The 27934-nt window shown below is 32.2% G+C and overlaps 2 protein-coding genes, 1 long non-coding RNA gene and 2 other non-coding genes across 5 annotated transcripts; all 5 read left to right on the plus strand.

Moving 5' to 3' along the window:
* The first annotated feature begins 612 nt into the window (after positions 1-612).
* On the plus strand, positions 613-1520 carry LOC111011653 (uncharacterized). Its single transcript, XR_002601445.2, has 2 exons — positions 613-915; positions 1285-1520. It is a non-coding gene; the product is annotated as an uncharacterized LOC111011653 (long non-coding RNA).
* Positions 1521-2501: 981 nt separating this feature from the next.
* On the plus strand, positions 2502-2804 carry LOC148208376 (signal recognition particle RNA). The gene has a single exon (XR_015788595.1).
* A 422-nt stretch (positions 2805-3226) lies between these two features.
* On the plus strand, positions 3227-3529 carry LOC148208377 (signal recognition particle RNA). The gene has a single exon (XR_015788601.1).
* Positions 3530-15311: 11782 nt separating this feature from the next.
* Positions 15312-18872, plus strand: LOC111011409 (uncharacterized). The gene is made up of 2 exons (XM_022285147.2): positions 15312-17971; positions 18375-18872. The coding sequence occupies exons 1-2, from the start codon at positions 15328-15330 to the stop codon at positions 18680-18682; spliced, it is 2952 nt and encodes a 983-aa protein (XP_022140839.1). The 5' UTR covers positions 15312-15327; the 3' UTR covers positions 18683-18872.
* A 5686-nt stretch (positions 18873-24558) lies between these two features.
* Positions 24559-27917, plus strand: LOC111011448 (uncharacterized). Its single transcript, XM_022285200.2, has 2 exons — positions 24559-27158; positions 27424-27917. Exons 1-2 carry the CDS (start codon positions 24596-24598, stop codon positions 27732-27734), a joined length of 2874 nt encoding a protein of 957 aa, XP_022140892.1. The 5' UTR covers positions 24559-24595; the 3' UTR covers positions 27735-27917.
* Positions 27918-27934: the final 17 nt, after the last annotated feature.

Raw genomic sequence — 27934 nt, forward strand, 5'->3', positions numbered from 1 at the left:
CAACACTACACATATTGTAATAATGGTCATCTAATAACCTCACCGATCCACGACACTTGGAATAATCTATTTCCACAAATTTGTTAAGGTATATGAACTAATTCTTGTTCAGAATATCTGACAATGATTTTCAAAAGGTTAAAAAAAAAAAGAAAAAATAATTGATCCATTTTACATCATAAACTCCAGTCATCTTTTCATTAAACTTAACAAATTCGTCAGTATAAGGACTATATTTAAACATATTTTTGAAAACATTTAAGTGGCAAAAATACGCGATTTTGAAACATAGGAACCAATCAAATGTATATAACTTACAATTTAGGGACGAAAAAAAGGTACTTTTCCAAAAATTAAACATATATTTTTGAGTTTTCAATGTTAGAATGTTTTTTAAATTTAGTCTTTTATTATTTAAACAAATTCAACTTAATCCTTAACATTTTTCAATTGTACTATATTTCTTTTTTTCTTTTCTTTGTTTTTTTGGGTAAAAGTAAAAAAGTTAAAATACATTGATGTTGAAATGAGGAAGAAAAAATATCTAGCCATGGGAAACCAATTATTATCCCTATTACTAGGTTGTGTCCGAAAAATCAAAAGTTGGGCAGCGACACAGCAATAAAATCCCAAAACAAAGCCTCGACCACTTAAATTGGCCGACTTGTTTGACTCTTTAAATCCACACATCCATGGAAGAGAATGATCGAGTCTTCTTGCATTGGCCCATTTTCAAGTTTAATCCTTTAGTTTGCCTAACATCACCCCATCTTCAGCTATCAGAAAAAAAATTAATGGCGTCCACCACTAGAGTTTTGTTTGTGTTGATCAAGCTACTTTTCTTTGCTTTTCTTCTCATTGCCTCTTCTGTTTCTGCAACAAGCAACACTCCTTTTCACCACAAATCGCGCACTCGTAAGTTGTTCATTCCGATGACGAACGTCACTTTACTTCGAGAATTTAGAAATAAAGCTTCCATTTCTATAAATTTATGTAGTTTGTATTTTGATTTATGCGTTTGTTCTTTTGAAAAAAACAGTGTTAATGTATAGTTAGGTGAAACTTAAAAACATAATTGTAGGTTTCTATAATTTGGATTTGAGTAGAATAATTAACAATTTTACTGTTGAAATAAAAAAATGTAACTCACATACTAAGCATACGATCGATAGATTAGAAACTGAACATAACCACGAAAACAACATCTATAAAAAAGTTTAAGAATGAAGATAAGATTTATATTGTCGTGATTTTAACTTTTTAGATTTGGATTTTTGGTATCAGGTAAGATGGGGGTGGAGGTAGCAAAAGTGAAGAAACCATTTGCTGATGATGTCCCATGGGGTGGAGGCTATGTCCCTCCAATATTAAGCAACCCTTAGATCACATTTCCAAATCTTTTGATCAATCAACTGTGCGTTTTTCCTTTAATTTGGTATTGTTATTGGCATTTTGGGAGCATCAATCTCTAATCCTACATGTAACTCGTTGTTCTCTCAATGCTCGAGCTATTTTCCTTATCGAAATTGTGTATGATCATAACATGCGAGTATTCCCGATAAAAAAATAGATGAGAAATAAAACTCCAATGTAAGTGTGATGTGAGTTAGATGATGAAAGTGACGGTCATGTTTAAGGTTTGTGTGCGACAATTTAATTGAGATGAGAGATGCCTTTATTAGTTTATATATATCATTGTTATTATGATAAACAAAGATATGAGACTAAAATGAAAAATCCTAAAAATTATCCCAAAAGAAAGCACATTTTATATATTCACATATTAGTTGGAAAAAATTTATATATAAAACATATCATGATCTCAAACTTAATTGGGTGATTATTTTACTTACTTTCGAGGAGTCAAGGCACTCCAATTAAAGGGAGAAGCAGATTGATAATTTGAAATTCTCTATAAAAAAAAAACTTTGCTAACTAGATTAATGATCGGCAACAAAAATTGCCTAAATATGTCTTTCGAAATATTCAGAGGTTAAATTTCTAACCTCCACATTTATAATATATGTTTGAAATATATCTTTATATATATATAGGTGATATTGTCCATTTTGAATCTTAATTTGCACAAATATTTGTAGGTATATATTGGCCTTACTTTATCGTTCCAATTTTTTCCTCATGTCAAATTGTCGATAGGAAAGCTATAAAAATAAATAGTGCTCGATTGTGAAATTTGAACTCAAAGATAGGTTATGTTCCTATCTCATCTTTGTTAAATCTCTTCAAATTTGTCTCCGGTCAAAACCATTTTCTAAACCTTCGTTTCTTTACTCTAAACATTAAGGTATTGAGATTATCTGCATGTTTTTTATATGAAAATCAAAGCTCAGGTTTTCAGTTTTCACATTCTAAAAGTTTCTAAACAAAAAGAGTAATGGGGATGAGGAGGCTTCCAAGTTCCAGCCTCATTCTCTATCCCATATCGAAAGAAATGAGAGCCACAGTTTTCTTGATGGAACGAAGCGGGAGGCAGCTCAATCGCCGAGCCTTGTTACGCGGGCTTGTAACCCATGTGGGGGTATTAACGTGGTTGGAGATTGGACCATTTCATTGGGCTGGGCTGCGGAAGATATGATCTGGATCGCCCATTTCAAGAATGGAGTTGGGCCTTGTGTCTTGGGCGAAGGCCCAAGTTGCTGTGCCCTTAGATCGGAGGAAACCGCATGAGGCTGGTTTCACAGAGCAGTGTTACCTCCAATTCCACTCTGTGAAAGGATTACGGGCCAGTTCTTCCCAAGCCCAATTGTGCCCAAAGTGATTCTCTAAGCTCGACAACCATTTTTTACTTTTTATTTATTATTTTTTTGGTTTCAACCTTCCAGGTCATTTTTTGGTCAAACGTACCATTTCGGCTTATTTTTCCATTATATATTTATAAATAAACACTTATCAATGCAACTTGGAGGTAGGTAAAATGTCTAGTATATACTACTTAGTATATATGTAATAACTGCAAAAATAATGGGTGGTATATACGGATTAAATCTAAATCTAAACTCACAAGCGGTTCAAGATAAGAAAATAATCATCTAAAGGCCCATTTGGTAATGTTCTTCGTCGGTAGATGTCGATTCCTAAAAAAATTTGAAACAAAGATTTATGGGGATGAGGAGGCTTCCAAGTTCCAACCTCATTCTTCGTCCCATATTGAAAGAAATTAAAGCCACAGTTTTCTTTATGTAATGAAGCGGGAGATAGCTCAATCGCCGAGCCTGGTAACACACGCTTGTAACCCAATGGGGGGCTTTAATGTGGTTGAAGGATGGGCCATTTCATTGGGCCGGGCTACGGAAGAGATCTTCTGGCTTGCCCATTTCAAGAATGGAGTTGGGCCTTGTGTCTTGGGTGAAGGCCCGAGGTGCTCTGCCCTTAGATTGGAGGAAACCGCACGAGGCTGGTTTCACAGAGCAGTGTCACCTCCGGTTCTGGTCAGTGAAAGGATAACGGGCTGGTTCTTCCAAATCCCAATTGTGCTCAATGTGATGCTCTAAACTCGACAACCATTTTTCTTTTCTTTCCTTTTTTTGATTTCAAACTTTTCGGGTCAGTTTATGGTCAAACGTACCATTTCGGCTTGTGGATTGACATTTTTCCATTATATATGTATAAATAAACATAAGTCGTTATCTATGCAACTTGGAGGTAGGGAAAATGCAAAGGTAAAATGTCAAGTATATACTATTTAATATATATGCAAAAATAATTTATGGTATATACGGATTAAATCTAAACTCATAAGTGGTTGAATATAAGAAAATAATCATCTAATGGCCCATTTGGGAATATTCGCTGTCGTTGATGTCGATTTCTGGATTGGCCACTTAAGTGCCACATGACTGTAGGAGTGTTGACGGTAACTTACTATGATTTAGATACCAACTCGAAGAGCATTCGTTTACATCTCCTTAGGGGGTCTTCATCTTCTAGCTCAAAGTTCATCTACATGTAGAAATATAACATTGGTGTGGTCAGTGATGCTCTGTCGAATGCGCTTGGATGGATAAGTTAGAACTTAAGATGAGAGAAAACGAGCATGGAGTAAGTATCTAATGTAAGAATCTCACTGAGAGTTTGCTTGAAAACGTGTGTCGAATTCGTATAAGAGTGTGCTTAGGGTTTCCGTGTTGTTTATACATCGCGAGAGAGAGTGTGTGTGAGAGAGAGGCACAGAGAGAGGAAAGTCGTGTCGGGAGGATGTTGAACCACTGACACTCTTATTCCCTTTGCATATTACAAGAGGGTGCGACGACGTCTTGGGAGATTCTCTGGAGCGTATCATGATTTGGACACAATGTGTCAACACCACCTTCGATGGCTGTCTACCACACAAGTCGTCCAAGTGCGCTTGGCCCTTCATCTTGGTGCGTTCTGCTTTGCTCGAGTGTCGTCGATGTGGCTTATTGGAACCTGAGCGAGTGTTGCCTTGATTTTTCCAATAACATTTCTGTTTCATGTTTATGTTTTCCTCTCTTTAATAATAAAAAATAGAATTACATGGCTCAAACATCAATAGATTCAAGAATGATAAAACAAAACAATATATTACTATGTTTTGGAACAAATTAGAAATAGGAACTCGTTGTTTCTAAAATCTCTATATAATTTTGATAAGGTTTCTAAAAAATGAGAAACAATAAATATAGATGGTTATTTTTTAATAAATTAAAAATAATAAACAAGAAACAAGAATCAACCGACATAAATTACTTTTATCTTATATATAAATATATACGTTGTGATCTTTGTAAGTGTGAGTTGAATTTAGCTAGTGGCAATTTGGCCTCGTCGTTGGTCCCACATTGAAAGAAAATAATCCCACAGCTGTGTTTATGTAATGAAGCGGGAGACGTAACAATCGTCGAGCTTGGTAACGCAAGCTTGTAACCCGTGTGGGGGCATTAAAGTGGTTGAAGAATTGTTAATCATCTTCAGATTGGGCTGAGTTCTCAAATCCCAGGGATCTTTTTGTTTGGGTAAAAGCCCATTTGTGAACGACGGAGTAATTGGGCCTTGCATCTTGGACCCTAAAAAGTAAAGCCCAGAGGAAACAGCCTTGAAAGACTGGCTTCCCAGAGCCTACGTTACCCCCAATCGTCGTGCAGTGGCGTGTGTGAGTGGTAACGGGGTCGGTTTATTCCCAGGCCAATTGGAACCTAACGATTCCGACAACCACTTTTTTCTCCATTAACATTTTCAGTTCCTTTGTATTCTTTTTTTTTTTCTTCGAATTTTTAGAAATAAGTTTGGTTAAGTCTCTAATAAAAACATTATTGGATTGATATTACAAATCCGAATATATTTTACATCACTGATTAGCTGTTAAAAAACATCTGTACTCTTTAATTATTTTCTTTTCACCTCTACTCTAATTAACAATCTTACGTAAAATCCGACCATTCATTAATATTTGTGGACAAAATAAGATCTCAAGAACAAAGAAAGAAGCTAAAAGATATCCATGGCCAACTTCATTGACTAACGTCTTCAAAGTGAAGCTCTCCAATTGTTATATATCCATGGCCATCATAAACTCTCTTTCTCCAACTCAACCAAAAATTGAATGGCTCCCACAGGAGATTTGATCTTCTTCTTTGATTTGCTTCTCCTTGCTTTCCACGTTTCTCAATGGAAACTTGTTGGTAATTCTCTAATTAGTTTTCTCTTTGTCAGATGATCATTTCACAAATTCACAAGTAAATGAATGATACAATATATACTATATGGTTTCGATGGAAATTAAAAGAGAGAGAGATCATTGTTTTCTCTAATAATTAGTTACCATACTTCATGTTTTTTTCAACAGGTGAGATGAACTATGGCAGTGTTAAGGGCAGGAGATTATTTATTAGAGATCAATTGGATTGGCCCTTGGAAGGGACACTATAAATCTCCTCCACCTCCTCCTAAGGGCTAAGTCTTTGAATGTTTAATTAATTTGCTCTGTATTTTCTTTAGTTATATGTCTTTTGTCATTGAAGAAGAATTTGTGTTTTGTTGGATTTTGAGTTTCCCAACTTGTTTTATTTAACGTTGAAAAGTATCGGTAGAAATTTCGCCTTTCTTTTTTTAATGAGTTTTTCTTCTTCTACACTTCTAAATCACATATTTTATAATCGGTTAATTTTAACATTCACCAACAATAAAATGAAATAGTATAATTAGAAAACGTTAAAATGTAAGGGAGTTTCTAAATTCTTCTAATCTCTTAGCTAAAAAAAAGAAAAAAAAATCCTTATACAATCTCTATTATGTCTGTCTTGCATGCATCTCTTCAAATGATAATAGCTATTTGCATTTTTGTTAGGAGCAAAATTTAATAGAAAGCTTCTATTTCATTAATCAAAGATAAGTGAGATTTGTATTATTTATCAGTCTAATGGCTTTACGATGAGGCTCAAATTTGTATAAATTACAAATTGTTCTTAAATTAATATAAATTACAAATTTATCCATTAAATTTGGATAAATTACAAATTTATCTTTAAATTTTTAAATTTGTGTCTAACATGTTTATAAACTTTAAAAAGTATCAAATAGATATTTGAACTTCTAAGTGTGTTTATTAATTAGGTTATTTTATTATGTTCTCACCTTAAAAATAGTCTAATAGATTATAGATATATTTGACAAAAAAGATTGAAAATACGAAACGCCTATTAAATTTAGAATTGAAAATTGAAAAATCTATTAAAATTTTTATAAAATTCTAAGGGCTATAAGACACCGCATTAAAAGTTTAAGAGTTTAAAGATCAAACTCATAATTTAATGAGTTTAATCAACATAAGTATTACTAAAATTATTTCTATACAAGTTTAAAAGAAAAAGAAAGAAACTTAAAAAGATCCACCCTGAATCAGTCATATTTATTTGATATCTTATATTCTAAAAATTACATGATAACGCAAGAGACTTTTTAAAATATGACATAATCTTAGACTATTTCCTTGCATGTGTACATGAATATAATTTATTATTACTTTTTTTAATTTACAAGTTGAAAACATCTTATTATTTGAAACTAGGTTGATCCTCTGATTATTTTTTAAAATTCATTTTCGTAACATCGTCAAAATACCAAAAGAAGGAAAAAAAAGAAAGAAAACCCTCGCTAGAGAATATAATATTTTTTCATTTTAAAAATATAATTTGTCAACTCTAGAGGGTGAGATGAAGAGTTTGTCTCTAATATTCATTACACTATTAAAAAGACAGGAAAAAATGTTATTTTTCTAATTATGAATTGATTTTGAAACAAAACACTACGAATATTAAGATATCCTCGTAATGCAAACATGAATTCTTGAATTAGACCAAAAAAATCTATAGAAAATGTAATTTGTATGTGAAACTTTTTTAAGAAAGATATTAATTATTTCCGCTTTCTCATCCCACCCACAGTTGTACTAATAAAAAAAGTTTGTTTCCATTTTCTCTCATTACCATTTTTTACTAGTCAAATGTAAGGTTCTTCCTAAATAACAATAGCCGTATATATTTTAAAAAATTATGATTCAAATAAAAATCACATTTGAAATAATCAAAATTAATATCAAATCATTAAAAAAAAATCAGTTGATTCTTGAGAAAGATTCTTAAGAATCACATTGCATAATTTGATATTTATAGAATACTTTTTTGGATGCAGTGCAACCAAATAAATTTATGACTAAAATTATATTTTTTTCATTTTTCGAAATTGATGCCATGTAATTTACGTTAAGTAGATCCTATAACTGAGCTCATTACGTGTGATGAATTAAAATCACTTTTTTTAAAAAATAGGATAAGTACCATATATTTTAATTAAAACTTTTTAAGTGTTAAGATTCTTTTTAAGGGTGTTTAAATTAGAGAGACATGTCAAACTCACATTTTTATTCAAGTGAACAAAATGTGACTTTTAAAAAAATGAAACCTTAGATTATTTCCTCACACATGTCTACATCTATATATATCTTATGTCAGCCATTTCATGCATTTGTTTGTATTTATTGTGTAATCTTTTAAAAGAATAATCCTCTTTTACCGTTTCTTCTTCCTTTTTTTTTTTCTCATTTTGTTGGGAGAAAATTTTTTGTTACAGCATTGTTCTCTTCTTCGTTAATTACTAGCTTTAGTTGAACTTATGTTTCAACTTGAGCTTTTATATCATCATTCGCCATATTTAATTGATTCTAATTTATATTCTTAAATTATATGACAAACAAAATTAGACTTTTTAAAATTTTGAAACCTTAGACTATAATTTCCTCCTTTACGTGTCTACATCTATGCAAAGCTTTTAATATTAAGGTCAATGGAAATGTTTACGTCTTAATTTCGTAGAAATGTTAGTGGAAATATTTATAAAATATCGATATCTATAGATATTTCTTAAAATATTATAAAAATAAAAAAATTTGTAAAAAATATATAAATCTACCCTTTGTAAATAAGTTAAAAATGATTAATATTAATACAATATATCTGATATTTTATTGATATTTTTCATATTTTGTCAATTTTATTACAGAATATTATAGAAATGCCCTCGTGTTGATGTCGAATTCATGGATACATGAACATGTAGATGATATTTAAATCTTGTATCTACGTTAGTTTTTTTTTTTTATAATTATTTTTTTCAAAAGACTTCTTTGTTAGATTTTTAAAATCTTGTTTCATGAATTTGTCAATAAATAAACCCTTTGTCCAAAACATGAAATAAATAAACAATGAGGACCGAGTAAGATTTTTTATTATATTTTTTTTGTGCAACCACTGGATGGATGACGTAAAAGATGGGAAAAAAATCCATTAAATAGCTCATCACCTCCCTCTTGCAACATCCAAAGTTCCAAACATATATTTAAAAGAGGGCTTCTAAAAAAAACCAATTTTGTTAATTAGTTATTAGTAATATATATCACAATCTACTTTATTTCACTAATTATTCTTCATAAACATTTTCCCTCACTAACACACACATTCTCTTCACACACTTGACAATCTTACGTTCCTTCCAAAAAAATAAAAAAAATAATAAATAATCTCAGGTAAAACTCGACCATTTATTAGGAGGTTTCGTTGAAAAATCACAAACGCTCGTATGAATTTGTTGGATTGTGATACCATATTAATATTTATGAAGTTTCATCATAAGAGTAGTCAATGATGGACAGGAGCATTGGAATGGTCTTAGTTTTTTAATATTTAGACAATTAAAAAAAATTGAGACAATTATAAATTCCATCGAGTTTTCCTTACTTGATCGAACAACTCAAACTTATGTTATTTCAACTACATCAAATGATCTTTCAAATTGGTCATGATTCTCCATTTTATGGCCGCTTCTCTATGGTACCAGTCATTGTTTCATTGAATTCCCTTCAAGTAATAGGTTTACAATTCGACTTTGATCATTATGGATTGGTATTACCAAAATCTAATCCTAGATAGACACACTTAATTTTAACAGTAGGATGTATATTATAAACTTTTATTAAATCCTTATCTTCTTAATTATATGGGATCCTCGCAGGATTATTGCATTGTTAGAGATTTCCAAATAAAAACCCTCCTCATTAATCCGATGGGGTCAAACTCGTGGCTCATCTCTACTTCTTCCCAATTGAACTCATTCTTTCTTGGAGCGAGAATTGCTCTCAATTGAAGGCCATTTCGCACGTTGAACTCAGTCTTTGTCTTGTTTTCCATTTTTTATTTGTTATTTCCCCCATTTTCTTGTCAAAAAAAAAAAAAAAAGGTCTGATGCTGCAATAAAACTAATTAAAGAAAGAAATGAAAGAAATCAAAAGAGAGATCCGCCAAGTGTATTGAGCTAATTATATATAAACCAGCAAGGTGTGTTCTTTGTGTCACAAACTCGAGAAATATTTGAAGTTGATAATGCTCAAAATGGCTTCCCCAAGAGCTTATTTGGTTACTTGGACCAACATGCTCTTCTTCTTTGCCTTCCTTCTCCTTGCTTTCCACGTTTCTGCCAGGCAACTTGTTGGTAACTTCTCTCTTTTCCATAATCTTTTTTTTTCCTGATTTCTTGGCAATATCGTGTGACTTATACTTATACTGTATGGATCTCTGTCACCGAAATTCGTTGTCTGAACTAAACAATACTGTGATCAGTATAAAATTTGAACTCAAAATCATCTCATACTAGGTGATAAGGTTAAAAATCCTTGCCATTGTGCGACCATCTTTCAGCCATGATGCCATATTCAAATCACTTCACAAAGTAAAATTGAAGGCATTGTTTATGTTTTTTTTCCCTCCTCAGGTGAGACGGGGATGTTGATGAATGGTGTGAAGGGCAGAAGATTAATTGCTCGAGAGCTGGATTATCCCCCTTGGAACGGAAACTATTTCCTTACTCCTCCACCTGCTCCCCAAGTTTAATTTTCTGTTCTATGTTATGACAGATCATCTAGTAAATAAGTATATACATGAATATATTCCTTTTTGTTTACACAAATCTTCCTCCCAAGGGCACTTCTCTGAATGATTGTATATTCTCTTTCTCTGGCGTTGGTTAAGAATCTGTGTACTGTTGGATTTTTATATATAATTATGAGGATCTCCATAATAAATTTATGAATTTCTTTTTGTTTAAACTTGTGGCCTTTCGATGGTACAGTGTTGTACAATTTTGAAGATAAAAGACCTTTTCTTTTTTACATAGATTTCACATTGTTAACGACAAGTTTGACAAAAATGAATGAAAAGTTCAAGATTATCGTAGAGTTGGATTTAAACGAGGAGAAGTTAAAACGCCAACTTCAAAACAAAAAGATTAGTTTGAATCATCATTTTCAATCATGTTTTTTGTACTGAAAAGAGTAAAAATAGGGAGATTTGTAGAATTTTTATTCAAATTGTACGTATCAATATAAATATTGTACTACATGACCAGATGTTCTAACTGATTTATGTCAACTTTTTTATGGATTATGGGCTTATGGATATATTATCTATTGATCAACTCTAGCTCAATCGGGCCCAAAAGAAGAATCTGCCTATAAACTCAGTGGGGGCAAATTTTAATGGGTTTCCTGATTATAATTGCATGGGAATTTTCTTAAAGGAATTTGTGCGTATATATTTAAACATTTTAAAGTAATTTTCTTTTTATCTTCCTACGTAAGTGAAGTGATTATAGTCTTTCATTGTATAATCTATTACTAATAGATTGAGAGATATGTCTCTCACTGATATAATTTATCGTCAACATGTATTCTATATCTATAGGTGTCTATTAGTGATATGGTCATCTATCTATCGAGACTGTTTTAATCTTTTTGATGAGTGTAATTTTTTATTGGATTTCTTTTTTGTTATATTTGTGAATTCAAAATATTATTGCAATATTTGAGCCTGTTTTACCAAACATGCTAGCACGTGTAAAGTGGGGGGAGTGTAATGCTACCTCCATTAATGTATTAAACAAATTAAATGCTTTGCACCTAAGAATAACACAAATGCGCAATAGGGAGTGTAATAATTGATAGTTTTAATTTTGGTTTGTTTGATTGAGGAAAATCTTTTCCACATGCGCAAATTGTTCCTTCCACTAGCTAAATTTGTTAATATATTGTTGTATTAAGATTAGACACGATTGTTCAACTTATCTTCTTCATTCTAATAATTGGATGTGTACTATGATTAATATATATATATATTTAATTTTAGATTTTTTAAACATTTAACTAAAGTTAGTGAGCCAAAATGAACATAGTTCAGTGTTAGTTGACATATTTCAAGCTAAGAAGTTGTGAGTTCGATCTCCCAACTTCACATGTTGTACTAAAAAACAAAAAACTAAAGTTATTGAATTAACGTGCATAGTACAAGTTGATGAAGACTAGTGAAGCGTGTAGCAAACAGTGGCAAGACCTGTGATTTATGTAGTATATATATATATATATTATATTTATGTATTCGTCAATATTCTAATCTTGAAAATTAAGCTCTTCACTTGCTGTCCTTCATATCGTACGTGCAAGAGTGCTCAGCTTTGTTGTCGGTCGCTTATGCTGAGTTGGTTTTCTGACCCAGCCTAGGTGGTTTAGTTGACCTTCTAACACGTGACATTTCGTTTTTACCTAATAACAAGATCCAACCACCAATATTTGAGATAGTAACAAATATATCCTATCTAGTCAGTTAGGTTTGAAAGAAGAAAAAATAAAACTCATTAAAACTCAATTTTGCTAATTATTTACCTAAACACAGGACTATAAATAAAGTAAACACTAATTTTTCCTCTTGCTTCCTCCCTCCCTCCTCCACTCTCCACTCTTCTTCTTCATCTTTTGTTGGAAGAATTGATGGAGTCTCTGTAATCTTTCTCAAACAAATTAAACAATGAGGATTCACCCGTGTGGGAGATGAGCTTTATAAAGAAGAGGGGGAGGGGGTGATTTTTTTAATTAAAATTTTTAATTTTTCTTGAAAGAAGATGACGAGGGAGGGATGGAAAAAAGAAAAAAACACGTAACTATTACTTATTTTTTGTTCTCTCAACTTGTAACCTAAAAACAATAAAGTTTTATATAAAAAACAATTTTTAAAAATAAAATTTACAAATTTATCACGTTATATTTAATTTTTGCTATTTATTAGAAATTTTACTGGTAAAAATATAAATAATATATTTATTTATTTAATTAACCTCGATTAGAAAAATATGAATTTTTAAACAGGTTGGTTCCGAAAGGGAAAAGAATGACGACATTTGACTTTCGTGATTGAGAACTCTTTTCAAGTTTCACTAGTTCACTTTCACATATGAAGTGGTTTGGGAACGTGTTGGTCAAATTTTTACATTATATATATAAATAAACATAAGTTCTTATTGCTTAACTTGGAGGTCGGAAAATATAAGATATCAAGTATATATACTATATAATATATACCTAATAACAAATATATATATATTGAATCTAAAATCACAAGCGGTTTGAAGATAAGAATAATATCACCTAAATTTCCTTATTTTATATATAAATATATATATATATATATATATTGTCACCTTTCTAGTGAAAGTTGAATACGTTTGCAAGTGGGGGATAACGTATAAATAATTTTTTCCTTTCTTAAGGGAGGCATGGATTGACTTTGACAATAATTGAGTTTGATGGTTTTTACTTCTTTTCTTTTTTCCATGTATGTCTCATTATATATAGTTTTCAAAATCATCACAATCTTAAAGTGTAAATAGTATTTTGATTATTCATCTTCGTTTTAGTTTTAGTTTTTTATATTTAATTTAGTTTCTATACTTTCAAAATGCCTATACTTTTAAATTTAGTTTATTTTAATTTGAAATTAAATGTTTATTTGATTCCGATACTTTTAAAATATGATCATTTCGATTCATGTTTATAAAATTTTAACACAAGTTTTATACACAATAGAAGTCCTCCAATACAAATTTATAGTTGTATTTCCAAAAATTTAGTAAGTGACTACGACCAAATATCATATTAAAATTGTGATCCAAAAACATGAGATATGATTAAGAATGAAAATAAAAGAGTTAAAATAGTCACTTTTTAAAAATACGTGGATTAAAACAGATAGTTTTGCAATATAGAGATTAAGATGAATAAACAATTATAGTATAACATCAGAATCAACATCTTAAAAGAGAAAAAAAAAACACAAAAATCTAACCTAGTAGCATTTAAACTCAATTTTAAATAGATTTACGTGTATAGGAAAATCTAAAAATAGAATAGTTAAAAATACATATTATCACTTGTTCACAAATAAAATTTTAGGCCTCGTTTCTAAAAATAACAGCTTCATTTTTTAAATTTGAGCTGATTTTATTAGCCATTTTTTAAAGGCATCAATTTTTGTTTTCGGTTTTTTACAATAGAAGTGTGGATTGAACCACTATTTACTTTTGAAAGCTTTTGTTTGATTCGAACTTGGAAGTTGGAAGTCAATAAAATGATTATTGTATTAATTAAATAATCGAATTAAATTTACATATAACAAATTTGTCAAAGTCAACTCATGTAATAAAGATGAAGACCATTACTGGTCCGATCCGTCGGCTGTTTTAGTTTATCAGCACAAACAAAAAGAAGGGAAAATGAAAGGCGTGACAATTTTATATATCAATTATAATGCGTGATTAACTTAGTTTAAAAAAGCATTAATAGCTATTTGTTTAATAAATGTGCTCCCTAATCTCATTTCTCAGAAACTTTTAATTTATTTATTCGTCCCTTCAAAGACCATTATCTAGAAAAGTCATCACTTCAATCAAACCTTCCGAGAATATATATATATATTTCTTGTCAATTTGAGCTATAGTTGTTTTTTATATTGAAGTTGCCATGTGAAATTATTATATGATATTATATGATTTTATTGAACATGGTATAAGATAGTTAACTTAGAAAAATTTAAGTGGAAGGAAAAAAGAATATGATGAAAACACTATTATTTCAGTATTTTCAAAAAAGATTGGTAACAAGTTTGAAAATTAAATATGAATTTAAAAAATTGTTCAATAGTAAACTATAAAAATAATGGGAGTTATGGACCTATATCTTATTATAATATATTATGTAATACATATTTTAATTTTAATAAAAAAAAGAAATTAGTTCATAACATGAAATTGTATATTTATAAAAAAAATTAAATATATTTTTACATTTTAAATTTAAAAAATTAAATGGAAAAACAAAGAAAACATAAAAAATATTGAATGATAACATTAATAATAAATGAATCTAAAAATAATAAATAGAATGTGCATGCCAAAGAGGTCTTTAAGTCTTTAACATCTAACTAAAAACTAAAAACCTAAAAAAAGTTACTTTTTAATAAAAATATTAATAAAGTTTACTAATTATTAAATATAATAAATAAACTATTTGTCCATTAGTGAAAATGGATTAAGATAAAAAAAAAGGTTAGGATAAAATGTAGCTGCGTTGGTATTTCGACCATTATTTATTTATCTATTTATTTATTTTTATTCTTGAATATAGAATAGAAAGATTCGACAAAAAACATGTACCAATTATCGTTAAGTTAAATTTATCTTGACATTTTCTATTTCTTTTATCTTCACATTCATCTCGTTGACTTTTTCTTTTATCATTCACCTCACTTATTTATCAATTATTTAAGGGCAGTAAGTAGAACTAAACAGCTGTGAAAAAAATAATAATTAGAACTAAGCAAATAAAAAATTTGAGTTCTTCAACTCTTTCATGTAGTCCAGGTTTTCGTGCATAGTTTGAAAAGGGGAGCGTAAAGCCTGAATCTTTGACCAAACTTGATGGGTTCATTTCATACTTCTATATCATCATTAAATCTTTCATCAATCTCCCAATTGGAAAACTTCCAACTAGCAATTATGGCCATCCACAGCCAAACCACAACCCATAACCAAAATCACCATTTCTCTGTTTCATTAGCTTTCCCACTTATTTCCGCTGCTCTGTTTCTTCTCCTTTCCGGCAATGCCATTGAAGCCATTCCCACAGAAACCGAAGCTCTCCTCAGATGGAAGGAGGGTCTCCCCCCTCAGCCAATTCTCGATTCTTGGCTCTCAAATTCCTCTGCTTCGAACCCATGTCAATGGCGGGGCATCGCCTGCAACAACCAGAGCAGCGTCATCGAGATCAATTTGGCCTCCACTGGTTTGAGAGGTACTCTCGACAAATTAAACTTCTCTTCTTTTCCTAATCTTCTTCGTCTTGATCTCAAAATCAACAATCTCTCTGGTGTGATTCCGCCCTCCATTGGAGTGCTCTCAAAGCTCCAATTTCTTGATCTCTCCACCAATCTCCTCAACAGTACGCTCCCCCTTTCTCTGGCGAATCTCACAGAGGTTTTTGAGCTCGATGTTTCTCGTAATTCCATTACTGGGTCTTTGGATCCTCGTCTTTTCCCAGATGGGTCTGCTGATTCCAGAACTGGGCTGAGGAGTTTGAGGAATTTCTTGCTTCAGGATACTCTGCTTCAGGGCAGAGTCCCTGAGGAGATTGGAAATATCAAATCTTTGAGTTTGATTGCTTTCGATAGGAGCCATTTCTCTGGTCCGATTCCTCAGTCTTTGGGGAATTTGACTAATTTGAACATTCTTCGTCTGAATGATAACCATTTCTCTGGGGAAATTCCTAAGAGTATTGGGAATTTGAGGAACTTGACTGATTTGCGTTTGTTCATTAATGATTTGTCTGGTGAAGTGCCTCAGAATTTGGGGAATATGTCAGCTTTGACTGTTCTTCATCTTGCTGAGAACAATTTCATTGGTACTCTGCCTCTCCATGTGTGTAAAGGGGGAAAACTTGTTAATTTCTCTGCTGCACACAATAGTTTTAGTGGCCCAATTCCTATGAGTTTGAAAAATTGTCCCAGTTTATACAGAGTTTTGATTCAGAACAACAGCCTTACTGGTTCGCTGGACCAAGATTTTGGAGTGTATCCGGATCTTAATTACATAGATTTGAGCTACAATCAGTTTGATGGAAACCTCTCTCCTAAGTGGGGAGAATGTAGAAACTTGACCCTTCTGAGGATCACTGAGAATAAGGTAAGTGGTGAAATTCCAGATGAGATTACTCAGCTGGAAAATTTGGTGGAGCTCGAACTCTCTTCGAATAATCTCTCTGGATTGATACCGAAAAGCATCAGGAATTTGTCGCAACTATCGGTACTTGGACTGCAGAACAATCGGCTTTCCGGGTCGATTCCTGCTGATCTTGGAAGCATTGTGAATCTGGCACATCTAGACCTCTCCATGAATATGTTGACCGGACCAATTCCTTCCCAAATAGGCGACAACACCAAGCTGCAATATCTGAGTTTGAGCATGAACCAGCTCAATGGCTCAATCCCATTTCGAATAGGAAGTCTTGTGACATTGCAAGATTTACTTGATCTAAGTCATAATTCGCTAAGTGGAGGAATTCCTTCACTTTTGGGGAATCTTGTAAGCTTGGAGAATTTGAACTTGTCCCATAACAATCTTTCTGGATCAATACCAGATAGTTTGGGCGGAATGGTGAGCTTGGTTTCTATTAATCTATCCTACAACAATCTTGAGGGTCCTCTCCCTGATGAAGGCATCTTCAAAACATCTAGACTAGATGCTTTCAGCAACAACAGAGGCTTATGTGGGAGTGTGAGCGGTCTCCCGCGCTGTAGTAGCATTGTGACCGGAGACGACAAAGAAGGCAGCAGAAATAAGCTTGTAACGATTCTCGTACCGTCTTTGGTTGGAGCACTGTTAGTATCCGTGGTGATTTTCGGAACCGTTTTCTGTGTCCTACGAAAGAGAGGCAGGCAAGATCCAGAAGGCAATGGGAAGACAGTGAAGGAGAAGCTGTTTTCGAACATTTGGTACTTCAATGGCAGAATCGTGTACTCCGACATAATCAAAGCGACGAATTCGTTCGATGACAAGTACTGCATAGGAGAAGGAGGGTCTGGAAAAGTTTACAAAGTGGAAATGGCTGGGGGTGAGGTATTTGCAGTGAAGAAGCTACATTCTTGGGATGATGAGATGAGTGTGCAGAATCAGAAGAGTTTTGAAAATGAAGTTGCAGCCTTGACTGAGATAAGGCATAGGAACATTGTTAGGCTGTATGGATTCTGTTGCAGAGGAGCTCATACATTTTTGGTTTATGATTATATTGAAAGGGGAAGCTTGGGTTATGTACTCAGCTTAGAAAAGGAAGCAAAGGCATTTTCGTGGTCGAAGCGAATCGAGGTCGTAAAAGGCGTCGCTCAGGCGTTATCTTATCTGCATCATGATCGCAAGCCTCCGATTATACATAGAGACATAACAGCCAACAATGTGTTGTTGGACTCAGAGTTTGGAGCACATGTTGCAGACTTTGGCACAGCGAGGTTTTTGAAACCCGACATGTCCCGTTGGACGACAGTTGCTGGCACTCATGGCTATGTTGCCCCAGGTGAGATTCATAATCAATCTTTTGTTTATGACTCATTTGATAACGTTCCATTTCTTGTTTCTTATTTTCAATTTTTGAAAAACACAAGTATTTGGTAGCTATTTATATTTCTCGTTTCTTAAGAGTAAGATTTAAAAAATTGTGTACAAAATTTCTCGAAACAACAAAATTGAACTTCTTCTTGGTAACAAGAAATAGTTACTAAACAAGAAACAATTATCAAATGTAATTATGTTTTTCTTTATTGAAAAATAGAAAATGAGAAAGAAAAAAACAACGTCATCTAACGGGCCTTAGCTTTTCAATAACTAGTCTTTCAAATGAAAAAAAAAAATTGAAACTTTGACTTGTATAGCAAGATCATCAAACTTCAACTAACAATTCATGTTCTTAATTGTGACAGAGCTAGCATACACAATGGCGGCGACAGAAAAATGCGATGTCTACAGTTTTGGTGTCGTGGTGCTTCAAGTTTTGATGGGAAAGCATCCAGGGGACCTAATTCTATCATTGCATTCTTCACCTGATTACAACGTTGAATTGAATGACATCTTAGACTCTCGTCTGCAACCTCCTGAAAATGACAAGACCTTCAGCGACTTGACTTTGATAATGAATCTAGCAATCTCCTGTTCGCACGTAAATCCCCAATCACGACCAACGATGCGCAATGCCTGCCAATTACTAGAAATACAAGCTGCAGATACTTAGGTCCTATTTGATAATCATTTTATTTTTAGTTTTCTCTTTCTCTATTCTATTCGTGATTGATGTTTGTTCTGTGTATCTAATCCGCTACAGTTTAGTGTAGTTAAAAAATTTTGCTATCGTAGAAGTGCAAATTGTTTGTCATGGATTGTTTATGGTTTAATCCTTTGAAACAACAACATTTCTTTCTCTAGTCTTTTTGTTATTTGAAGTTATGAGTTTGGTATTTGTTTATTGAGTCTTATTTTAAAGCTATATGCTGATGCAATTGGTGAGCTATCCGAATTCCTAACCTAATGTAAAAGGACTCATCTTTCTAGTCTAATAAATTTATGAGCTTTTTTCTTTATTAATTCGAAAACTTTTGAATAACGTACGAAAACGTTAAAATATGATGATATAAAAATATAAAAATTATATTGTTGCAGTCGTTTAGTAATATTTTCCATGGGAATCGATTTAGGGTCGGTAGGTTATTACAACTTTGGTCTATGAAGTGGGAAATTTTTATTTTTATGGTTCCAACCATGCAATATTTTAAACTTGGTTGACTAACAATATTTTACGTCAATATTCAATACAGAAACTTTGAGCCTGTGAAACCAGCCAAAGAAAATTAAAGACAAGTCATAGTCAAAAAAAAAGATTTAAAACTTATGTAGAAATTGACTGATGTGATCTCTCATTTAAAAATCAATAAACTATCAGTGTCATTACTGTGAACAAATTCAGACAAGCAGGATATATTAATATGCCAAAGAAAGAAAAGGGTAAAAGGGAGAAAGAAAGATGGAATAAATGGTACAAAAGATTGGGGTAAAATACATTTTTCACGTTGAGTTTTGTGATAGGATATTTCTATTTCGTCTCTAAATTTTAAAAGTTGACCGCTCAACAGTTCGCTAAAGTCAAACTTGCAATTGACATTTTATTTTAAACGAAAGGGAGAAGAAGAAAATGAAAAAGGAAAAATCCAAGGATCACAAATGCCACAAATGCCACGTCATTTCAAATAAAACGTCATCTAATACCCTAAAACTTCCACACTAACATTTCATTATTGTCACTAACGAAAATTTGATTTCAGAGAGCTTTTAGAACAATTTTCTAAAGATCGGGATTGAATAGTTAAGAGCGTAAACTCGTATATTTTATCCAAACTAATTTTATATTAATTAATAGAAGACTTCCGTGCCTTTATATTATCTCATTTTTATGACTTTAGTTGGCAAGCTATCCCTCTCTCATTCGAGTCATATGGAATTGCCTATTGGCTAATCCCTCATCTCTCTCTTGCTCCAAAGAAGCCTTCTCCCATAAATGGAAGGTATGGAAAATTATTGTAAAAATAATATTTTAAATTTTGTTTTCAAAACTATTTCCAAATTTTGTAATTGAATTTACGAGTGATTAATTTTTGTGCATATTAAAATTATTATTTATAAATTATTTTGAGATCAACAACCTATAGAAATGAAGATTAGAACATAGAACTTTATAATCAATCATATATACCTTGGAGTTGAATATACTTAGGTTGCACCTTTACGAATTTATGAGCGCGAAAGAAATAACAATTTTTCTTTTCATTTAAAATATGTTATTTGTGAGAACACATCAATTGACAAGAAGGAAAGGGATTATGTTACTGAGTTCTTTTTTGTTGAAAAATGACTACTTTTAATAAAAATCATACACATGGGTTATATTATTATTGTTCATATTGCGATGTACCAGCGTGAAAAAAATTCCTTCAAAACAACAAAAAGAGCTCTAAATTTCTTTCCACAATTATTTTTGTCTCATTCAACAACTCCAACTTCCGTTTATGATTTGCACCGCCTAAAAACAATCTGGTTCGTTCAATAGAGAGATTTGTCAGACGTCCAAACGAGAGTTGCTAATCGAAGTCCTTCCTTAACTATGAGACATTTAGCAATTAGTATAGTTGATGGAGAACCGAATAAAGGCCTAGTTTGATATCAACGTAAACAGTTGACTTGAGTATAATTAATTATATTTAAATGGTTGAGTTAGTACTCTAAGTTGTTGAGTGACATGATTAGTAGAAGCCAACTTAAAGTTTATGTGAATTGGTTAAGCCACTTATTTTCCATCAAGAGGTTTGAGTTCGAATCCTCGTACTGTCATGTTGTAATACTAAAAAAAAGACAGTTTATAGAAAATTAATATATTGCTTAGAAATTAAAGAGAGGTTGTTATACATTGCATTCAGTACTTTACTATTATGATTTTTCAGAATTGTCTAATTTTTCTACCATCCATCCGTCACATTTTCATTTAATTAATGATGCCAATGACAAAAACTAAATAAAATAAACAATAAAAATTGAAAAAACATAAATGAGTCTTTTAAAGTTTATACACTAGACACAACCACAACCATAAAAGTGCATCCAACCAAATTTAAACAAAAGTTGTTTGTCCAATTTTGTCTCAAAATATTAAAAATATTGATTATTATTAGGTTTAAATACATTCCAGTCTTCCTGTTCAAAATTTGAGACGCTAAATTTTATATTATAAAAAGATCCAATAAACATATAGAAAACATATATTAAAAATAAAATGTAGAAATACTTTTTAATAGGTTAAAAAAATTTACTGCATAATACTATGCAGTAAATTTGAATGTAATTCAACTAAAAAAGAAGAAAAAGTTATTACCTGAAAATCAAATCGAAACTATAATGGGAGAAATGAAAAGATGTATTCAGTTTACTTATTATGTATAAACATATAAAGTTGGGATGAGAGAATTCCCTAATTGGAGCCCAATATCGATTATTTCGGAAGCCCAATCTTGGAAATAATAATCTTCCAACCCAATACGAAATAATAAGGCTTAGGGTTATGGTTTTAGATATCCAACTTTCATTCATAATTAAATCCCAATTATAACCAAGCATGGGTTTGTTTTTTCTTTTTTAATATTACAACACAAATATGTGATCGGAATATTCCAACGTATAACAATTTAGGAGAGAGCTGATAAAGTTGTCATCCCAATTTTATATTATAATGAATCTAACGGTTTTTAAAGAAAAAAACATAGATTTTGACAAAAGTTAGTTTACTGTTCATTAATCAAACTAATATTTTAATTACCATATCAAAAAGTAATTAGTATGTTGATATAATTATAAGATAAAGATTATATACTTTGGAAGAAATAACGAAATTGTAGTCGATACAAGCGCTTATTTTTATCCATGGAAAAGGAATCATGTTAACTAGGAAGAGAAAATAAAAACATAGTTTATTATTTTACATCAATATTAGACAACATTGTTTTACACCCCAAATGTTAAGAAAATGTCTCGAAGCCAGATTTCATGACTATTTTATCTTTTTATTTTTTGCTTTTAAAAATTTTGTTTATAGTTTTCTTTGTTACCTACTTCTAATAATATTTTTAAAATTTAAGTCAAATTTGCCAACCTAAATTAGTTAAAGCACACCTATTTCCAACTAAAAGCTCTGAGTTCGAATTCCTACCTTACTAAAAGAAATCTAAGATAAATTTTCAAAACTAAAAAAAAGATGACTTTTAGGATTTAACTAAGAATTAAAATTAGTTTATAAAAATGATAAAAAAAAGAATTAAAAACATTGAGGGGAGTAAATAGACTAATATAGACACACACGCATATATTGAAATCAGGTAGACATAATTTTTTATTTTATTTTTGTTGTGATCTAAAGTAGACATTTTTTTTTAAAGAATAGAAAACTAACAAGCAAAATCAAACAACAAACTAGCGAACAAAATCTTTATTAAACTATGCCTAAGAATTTAAGATTAGTTTTTCATCTCTAGTTGAAAAGAATGCAATCATAGTCTTTGAATGATCATGGTCTATTTTTCTTTCATTTCACATATACGAGGCAACAAGACATTAATTTTTTTTCTATACGCAGAGGAACCTAATACTTAAAGAATTAATTTTATAATCATGATTTGGGTTGGTCTATCGACTCAAAAGAGTTAAAAGAAATTCGAAAAGAATTTGGATAATGAGTTTAGACTTCGTAGTCTACCTAGAAAAATCTTTTTAAGCTTTTTTTTTTTTAATTATCTATACACATTGTACCCAAAGGATCATTGCTTAGTAGAAGTTAGTGGCTTGAATCCAAGACTTCAAGGATATTTTTTTAAGTCAAAGCCACCCAAACTATTTTTTAGAGACAAAAAAATCTTTTAAGTTACTTTGTCTTTTTTGCCCCTAAGGCTTTAATTTAAACATTTTATACCCATCATTATATTTAGTTTGGCAGATCTTAAAAAATAAACGTAGTTTGTTAATATGAATTCAGTAACAATTGGTACATATGTCTAATCAAAACATCATGAGTTCGAATCTCACCTATTCTATTAGTATACTAAAAAATAATAACAATAATAATAAATAAATACAGTCCTTCATTTTTTTTCTTCTTTTTCTTGACGGACTAAATGTAGTAATTGATTATTTAGACATCTAAATTTTGGACAGGTACGTCACTTTACATTGTATTCTTAATTTCTAGGCATCCTAATTATATGATTGTACAACTCTACAAAATCATATAATCCACAAACCAATACAACCTCTATAAATTTAAATTTCTATAAATTATTCCGAACATATATAATCCTAGATAGTCAAATATTTCAACCCATTGAACTACATAATACAAACTTATTAAAAATGGATAAAATATTTTGTTTGGAAGTATATAAATGAATGTCAAAATATGAATTGTTAATTGAAATATTAAAAGAATTAATGTTGAGGCATTAAATATACTCCAGAGACTTGACTCAACCAACATAGGTCTTTTCTTAATGTCTTCTTTATTTTTTTTTTAATGTCTTTAATCTCTCGAAAATTAAGAAAGCTTTCCATTAAAAAAATGGATTTACATAAATGGCATATAAAAAACTTGAAATTTTACAAAATAGTATAATTGAAATCAAATACAAATATAATAATGGAATAAAAACTTTATTTGAGAAAAACGAAAAACAAAGTGATATGAGTAAAAATATTAAGAGAAACCATTTTTAAATACTTTGTTCGAAAACTATTTTCAAAATCATTTTAGAACAAAAATTTGTCACAAAGATGTTTAAATACTAAATGCAACTTTAGCGTGGTGGTGGTATAATGAATTTGTAGCCAAATAGGATACTACTCTTCAAATCTTGTGGGACGCATCGTCGGAGTTTCTCTCAATTGGAGACAAATTAATCCCACAACATCGATTACAGTTTTGGATAGATGTCGACACGCTCCAAATATGAGAATCTATTGGCGAGACCACACAACATCGATTTTGGGTTATTAAAAAAAGAAAAGCAACTATATGTAAACCTTTGTTGTATTTTAGTGGATTATCAACTTTCAAAATAAATAAAGAAATACTAATTTTTCTTTCAAAGTTTTCATTTAAAATTATAAGAATATGATAAATATAGAATTGAACATTAATATTTTTATATGTCTATCATATCATAAAAAAAAAATGTACACGTAATATTAATAATAAAAAATTTAAATTCATTAGAAAAATTGAAAAGGTTTTATTTATTAATTTAAATAATTCTCGAATTTTAGAAATATGTATGCATTGCAATTTGCACATCAACATCAACGTTCTACCAAATACTTTATTAATACTTCAGCATTTAACCTCTTCCTCTTAATAAAATAAATAAATAAAGTTGGAAACAAATCAACGTCAAACATAAAAAGTTCTCTCTTTTTTTTTTACGCTTTTGAAAGCTTCGATCTTTTACTTTGACTAGAAATATTTTAAGAAATAGGAACTGGGTCCATTTCATTCTCCTATATGATCTTACAGTTCTGATCAAATTTTCCAATTAGCAAAATTTAAACTAAACTAATATTCATGGCCGGCCAAAAGAAACTGCTCTCTGTTTCACTTCCATGTCCATTTCTGTTCCCTTTTCTGCTTCTTCTTTCTTCCTGCAGAACCATTGAAGGTTCAGCCGTGGAAGCTGAGGCCCTCCTCCAATGGAAACAAAGCCTCCCACAGCAACAAATTCTGGACTCATGGATTCTTCCTTCGAATTCAAACTCCTCTGCTTCAAACCCATGTGAATGGAAGGGAATTATATGCAACAATCAGGGCCTTGTGATTGAAATCAACATGGCTTCTACTGGTTTGAGAGGTACTCTTGATAAATTGAACTTCTCTTCGTTTCCTAATCTTCTTCGTCTTGATCTCAAAATCAACAATCTCTCTGGTGCAATCCCGCCCTCCATTGGAGTGCTCTCAAAGCTCCAATTTCTTGATCTTTCCACTAATAAACTCAACAGTACGCTGCCTCTTTCTCTGGCGAATCTCACAGAGGTTTTTGAGCTCGATGTGTCTCGTAATTTCATTACTGGGTCTTTGGATCCTCGTCTTTTCCCAGATGGGTCTGCCGATTCAAGAACTGGGCTCTGGAGTTTGAGGAATTTCTTGCTTCAGGATACTCTGCTTCAAGGCAGAGTCCCTGAGGAGATTGGAAATGTCAAATCTTTGACTTTGATTGCTTTTGACAGGAGCAAATTCTCTGGTCCAATTCCTCAGTCTTTGGGGAATTTGAGTAATTTAAACGTTCTCCGTCTCAATGACAATTATTTCTCTGGAGAAATTCCTAAGGGTATTGGAAACTTGAGGAACTTGACTGATCTGCGTTTGTTCATCAACAATTTATCCGGTGAAGTGCCTCAAAATTTGGGAAATGTGTCATCTTTGAGAGTTGTTCATCTTGCTGAGAACAATTTTAGTGGTGATTTACCTCCCCAAGTGTGTAAAGGAGGACAACTTGTTAATTTTTCTGCTGCATATAATAGTTTTACTGGTCCAATTCCTACGAGTTTGAACAATTGTCCTAGTTTGTTTCGTGTTCTGATGCAAAATAACAGTCTAACTGGATCGCTGGATCGAGATTTCGGAGCATACCCGAATCTTAACTACATCGACTTGAGCTATAATCGGATTGAAGGAAACCTCTCCCCCAAGTGGGGAGAATGCAAGAACTTGACCCTATTGAGGATCACTGGGAATAAGGTTAGTGGTGAGATTCCTGAAGAGATTACAGGGTTGAAGAATCTAGTAGAGCTTGAGCTCTCTTATAATAATCTCTCTGGATCGGTACCGGAAAGTATCGGAAATTTGTCGAGACTATCGGTACTCGGACTTCGCAACAATCGGCTTTCTGGATCGATTCCTATAGGAATAGGAAGCATTGGCAATCTAGCAAGTCTTGACCTCTCTTCCAATGTGTTAGGTGGATCAATTCCTTCTGAAATGGCTGATTGCTCTAGGCTGCAATATTTAAGCTTGAGCAAGAACAATCTTAATGGCTCAATCCCATTTAGGATTGGAAATCTTGCTGCCTTGCAAAAATTGCTAGATTTGAGTTATAATTCACTTAGTGGAGAAATTCCTTCCACTTTGGGGAATTTGAAAAGTTTAGAGAATTTGAACTTGTCTCATAACAAGCTCTCTGGTTCTGTCCCCAATTCTTTAGGCAGCATGGTGAGTTTGGTTTCTATTAATCTTTCATATAACAATCTAGAGGGCCCTCTTCCTGATGAAGGCATTTTTAATAGGGCTGAGCCAGATGCATTTAGTAACAACGAAGGTTTATGCGGTAACATCGAAGGGTTGCCAAGATGTAGCGACCACGAGACGGGGGACGATGGAGGAAGTTCCAAGAAGAAGCTCGTAACTATTCTTGTTCCTACTTTAGTAGGTGCATTGTTGATTTCTTTAGCACTCTTTGGAACTGTTTCGTACATCCTACGAAAGAAAACCGAGCGAGTCTATGGAGGTGATAGGACATCAGCAAAGGCGGAGGAGAAGGCGATTCCGAACATGTGGTACTTCTTCAATGGTAAAGTTGTGTATTCTGACATAATTGAAGCTACCAAGGAATTCGATGATGAGTACTGCATAGGGGAAGGAGGATCAGGAAAGGTTTACAAAGCCGAGCTGCCCGAGGGTGCAGTATTTGCAGTGAAGAAGCTACATTCGAGGGATGGCGAAATGGGGATGGAGAATTCAAAGAAGTTTCAAGATGAAGCAAGAGCTTTAGTAGAAACAAGACATAGCAATCTTGTTAGGCTCTTTGGATTTTGTCGCAGAAAAGTTCATACATTTTTGGTTTATGATTACATTGAAACAGGAAGCTTAGCACACATACTGAGCATTGGCAAAGAAGCAATGGAGTTAGATTGGCCAAAGAGGATCCGGGCAGTGAGAGGTACAGCTCGGGCGTTATCTTATCTGCATCACAATTGTAATCCTCCGATCATACATCGAAACATAACGAGCAAGAACGTCTTATTGGACTCGAGATTCGAAGCTCGTGTTTCGGATTTCGGTACTGCAAGATTTTTGAAGGCAGATGCATCTAATTGGACAGCAGTTGCAGGCACAAGTGGCTACATTGCTCCAGGTAATATCTGAAATTGTGTGTAAGAGTTTTCAACCAAATGAACTTTCGTCGAATAAGTCATGAATTTACGTCGAATCATCGCTAAAGTTTTCATACTTGGAAGGATATAACTCTTGATTAGCTTACTAAGACTTGACATGATTTCAGTTGAAACAGATAAAATGGTTTATGTAGAATCAACTTTTGAAGTACTTTAGTTGTTCAACTCTGCATTGTTACTAACTACTTCAAATAACTGCTTATATCTCATAAATTTGGTCTGCAGAGCTCGCATACACCACGGTGGCGACCGAAAAATGCGACGTCTACAGCTTTGGTGTTCTCGCACTCGAAGTTCTAGCGGGAAAGCATCCGGGAGATCTCATCCTTACATTACATTCTTCATCTGAAAACAACGACATTGATCTGAAAGATATTTTGGACTCTCGTCAGCCATTTCCTCGAATTCAAAAGACTGTCAATGATTTATCTTTGATAATGAATCTAGCGATCTCGTGCGTGTGCATGAATCCTCGATCACGACCGACAATGTACGAGGTGAGTCGGTTGCTGGAAATGCAGGCTGCAGTTGGTTAAGTCATAAACTTCATGCAGTGCAGAGTGTCCTTTGTAAAAACTAGAATGTGTCAACGTAGAGTCTTGTACTCTATATCTCTAAATTTTGCCGTGAATGTTCTTGTGTTCCAACCTTCAACTTTGTGTACTTTTGAAATTGGTGCTTTGAAATTCAATTTTGTACACACTGATTCTCTTCTTTTATACTGAAACTTCACCTA

The sequence above is a fragment of the Momordica charantia genome (assembly GCF_013281855.1).
Source record: "Momordica charantia cultivar OHB3-1 chromosome 10 unlocalized genomic scaffold, Mcharantia_2.0 BLBB01000010.1, whole genome shotgun sequence".
Taxonomy (NCBI): Eukaryota; Viridiplantae; Streptophyta; class Magnoliopsida; order Cucurbitales; family Cucurbitaceae; genus Momordica; species Momordica charantia.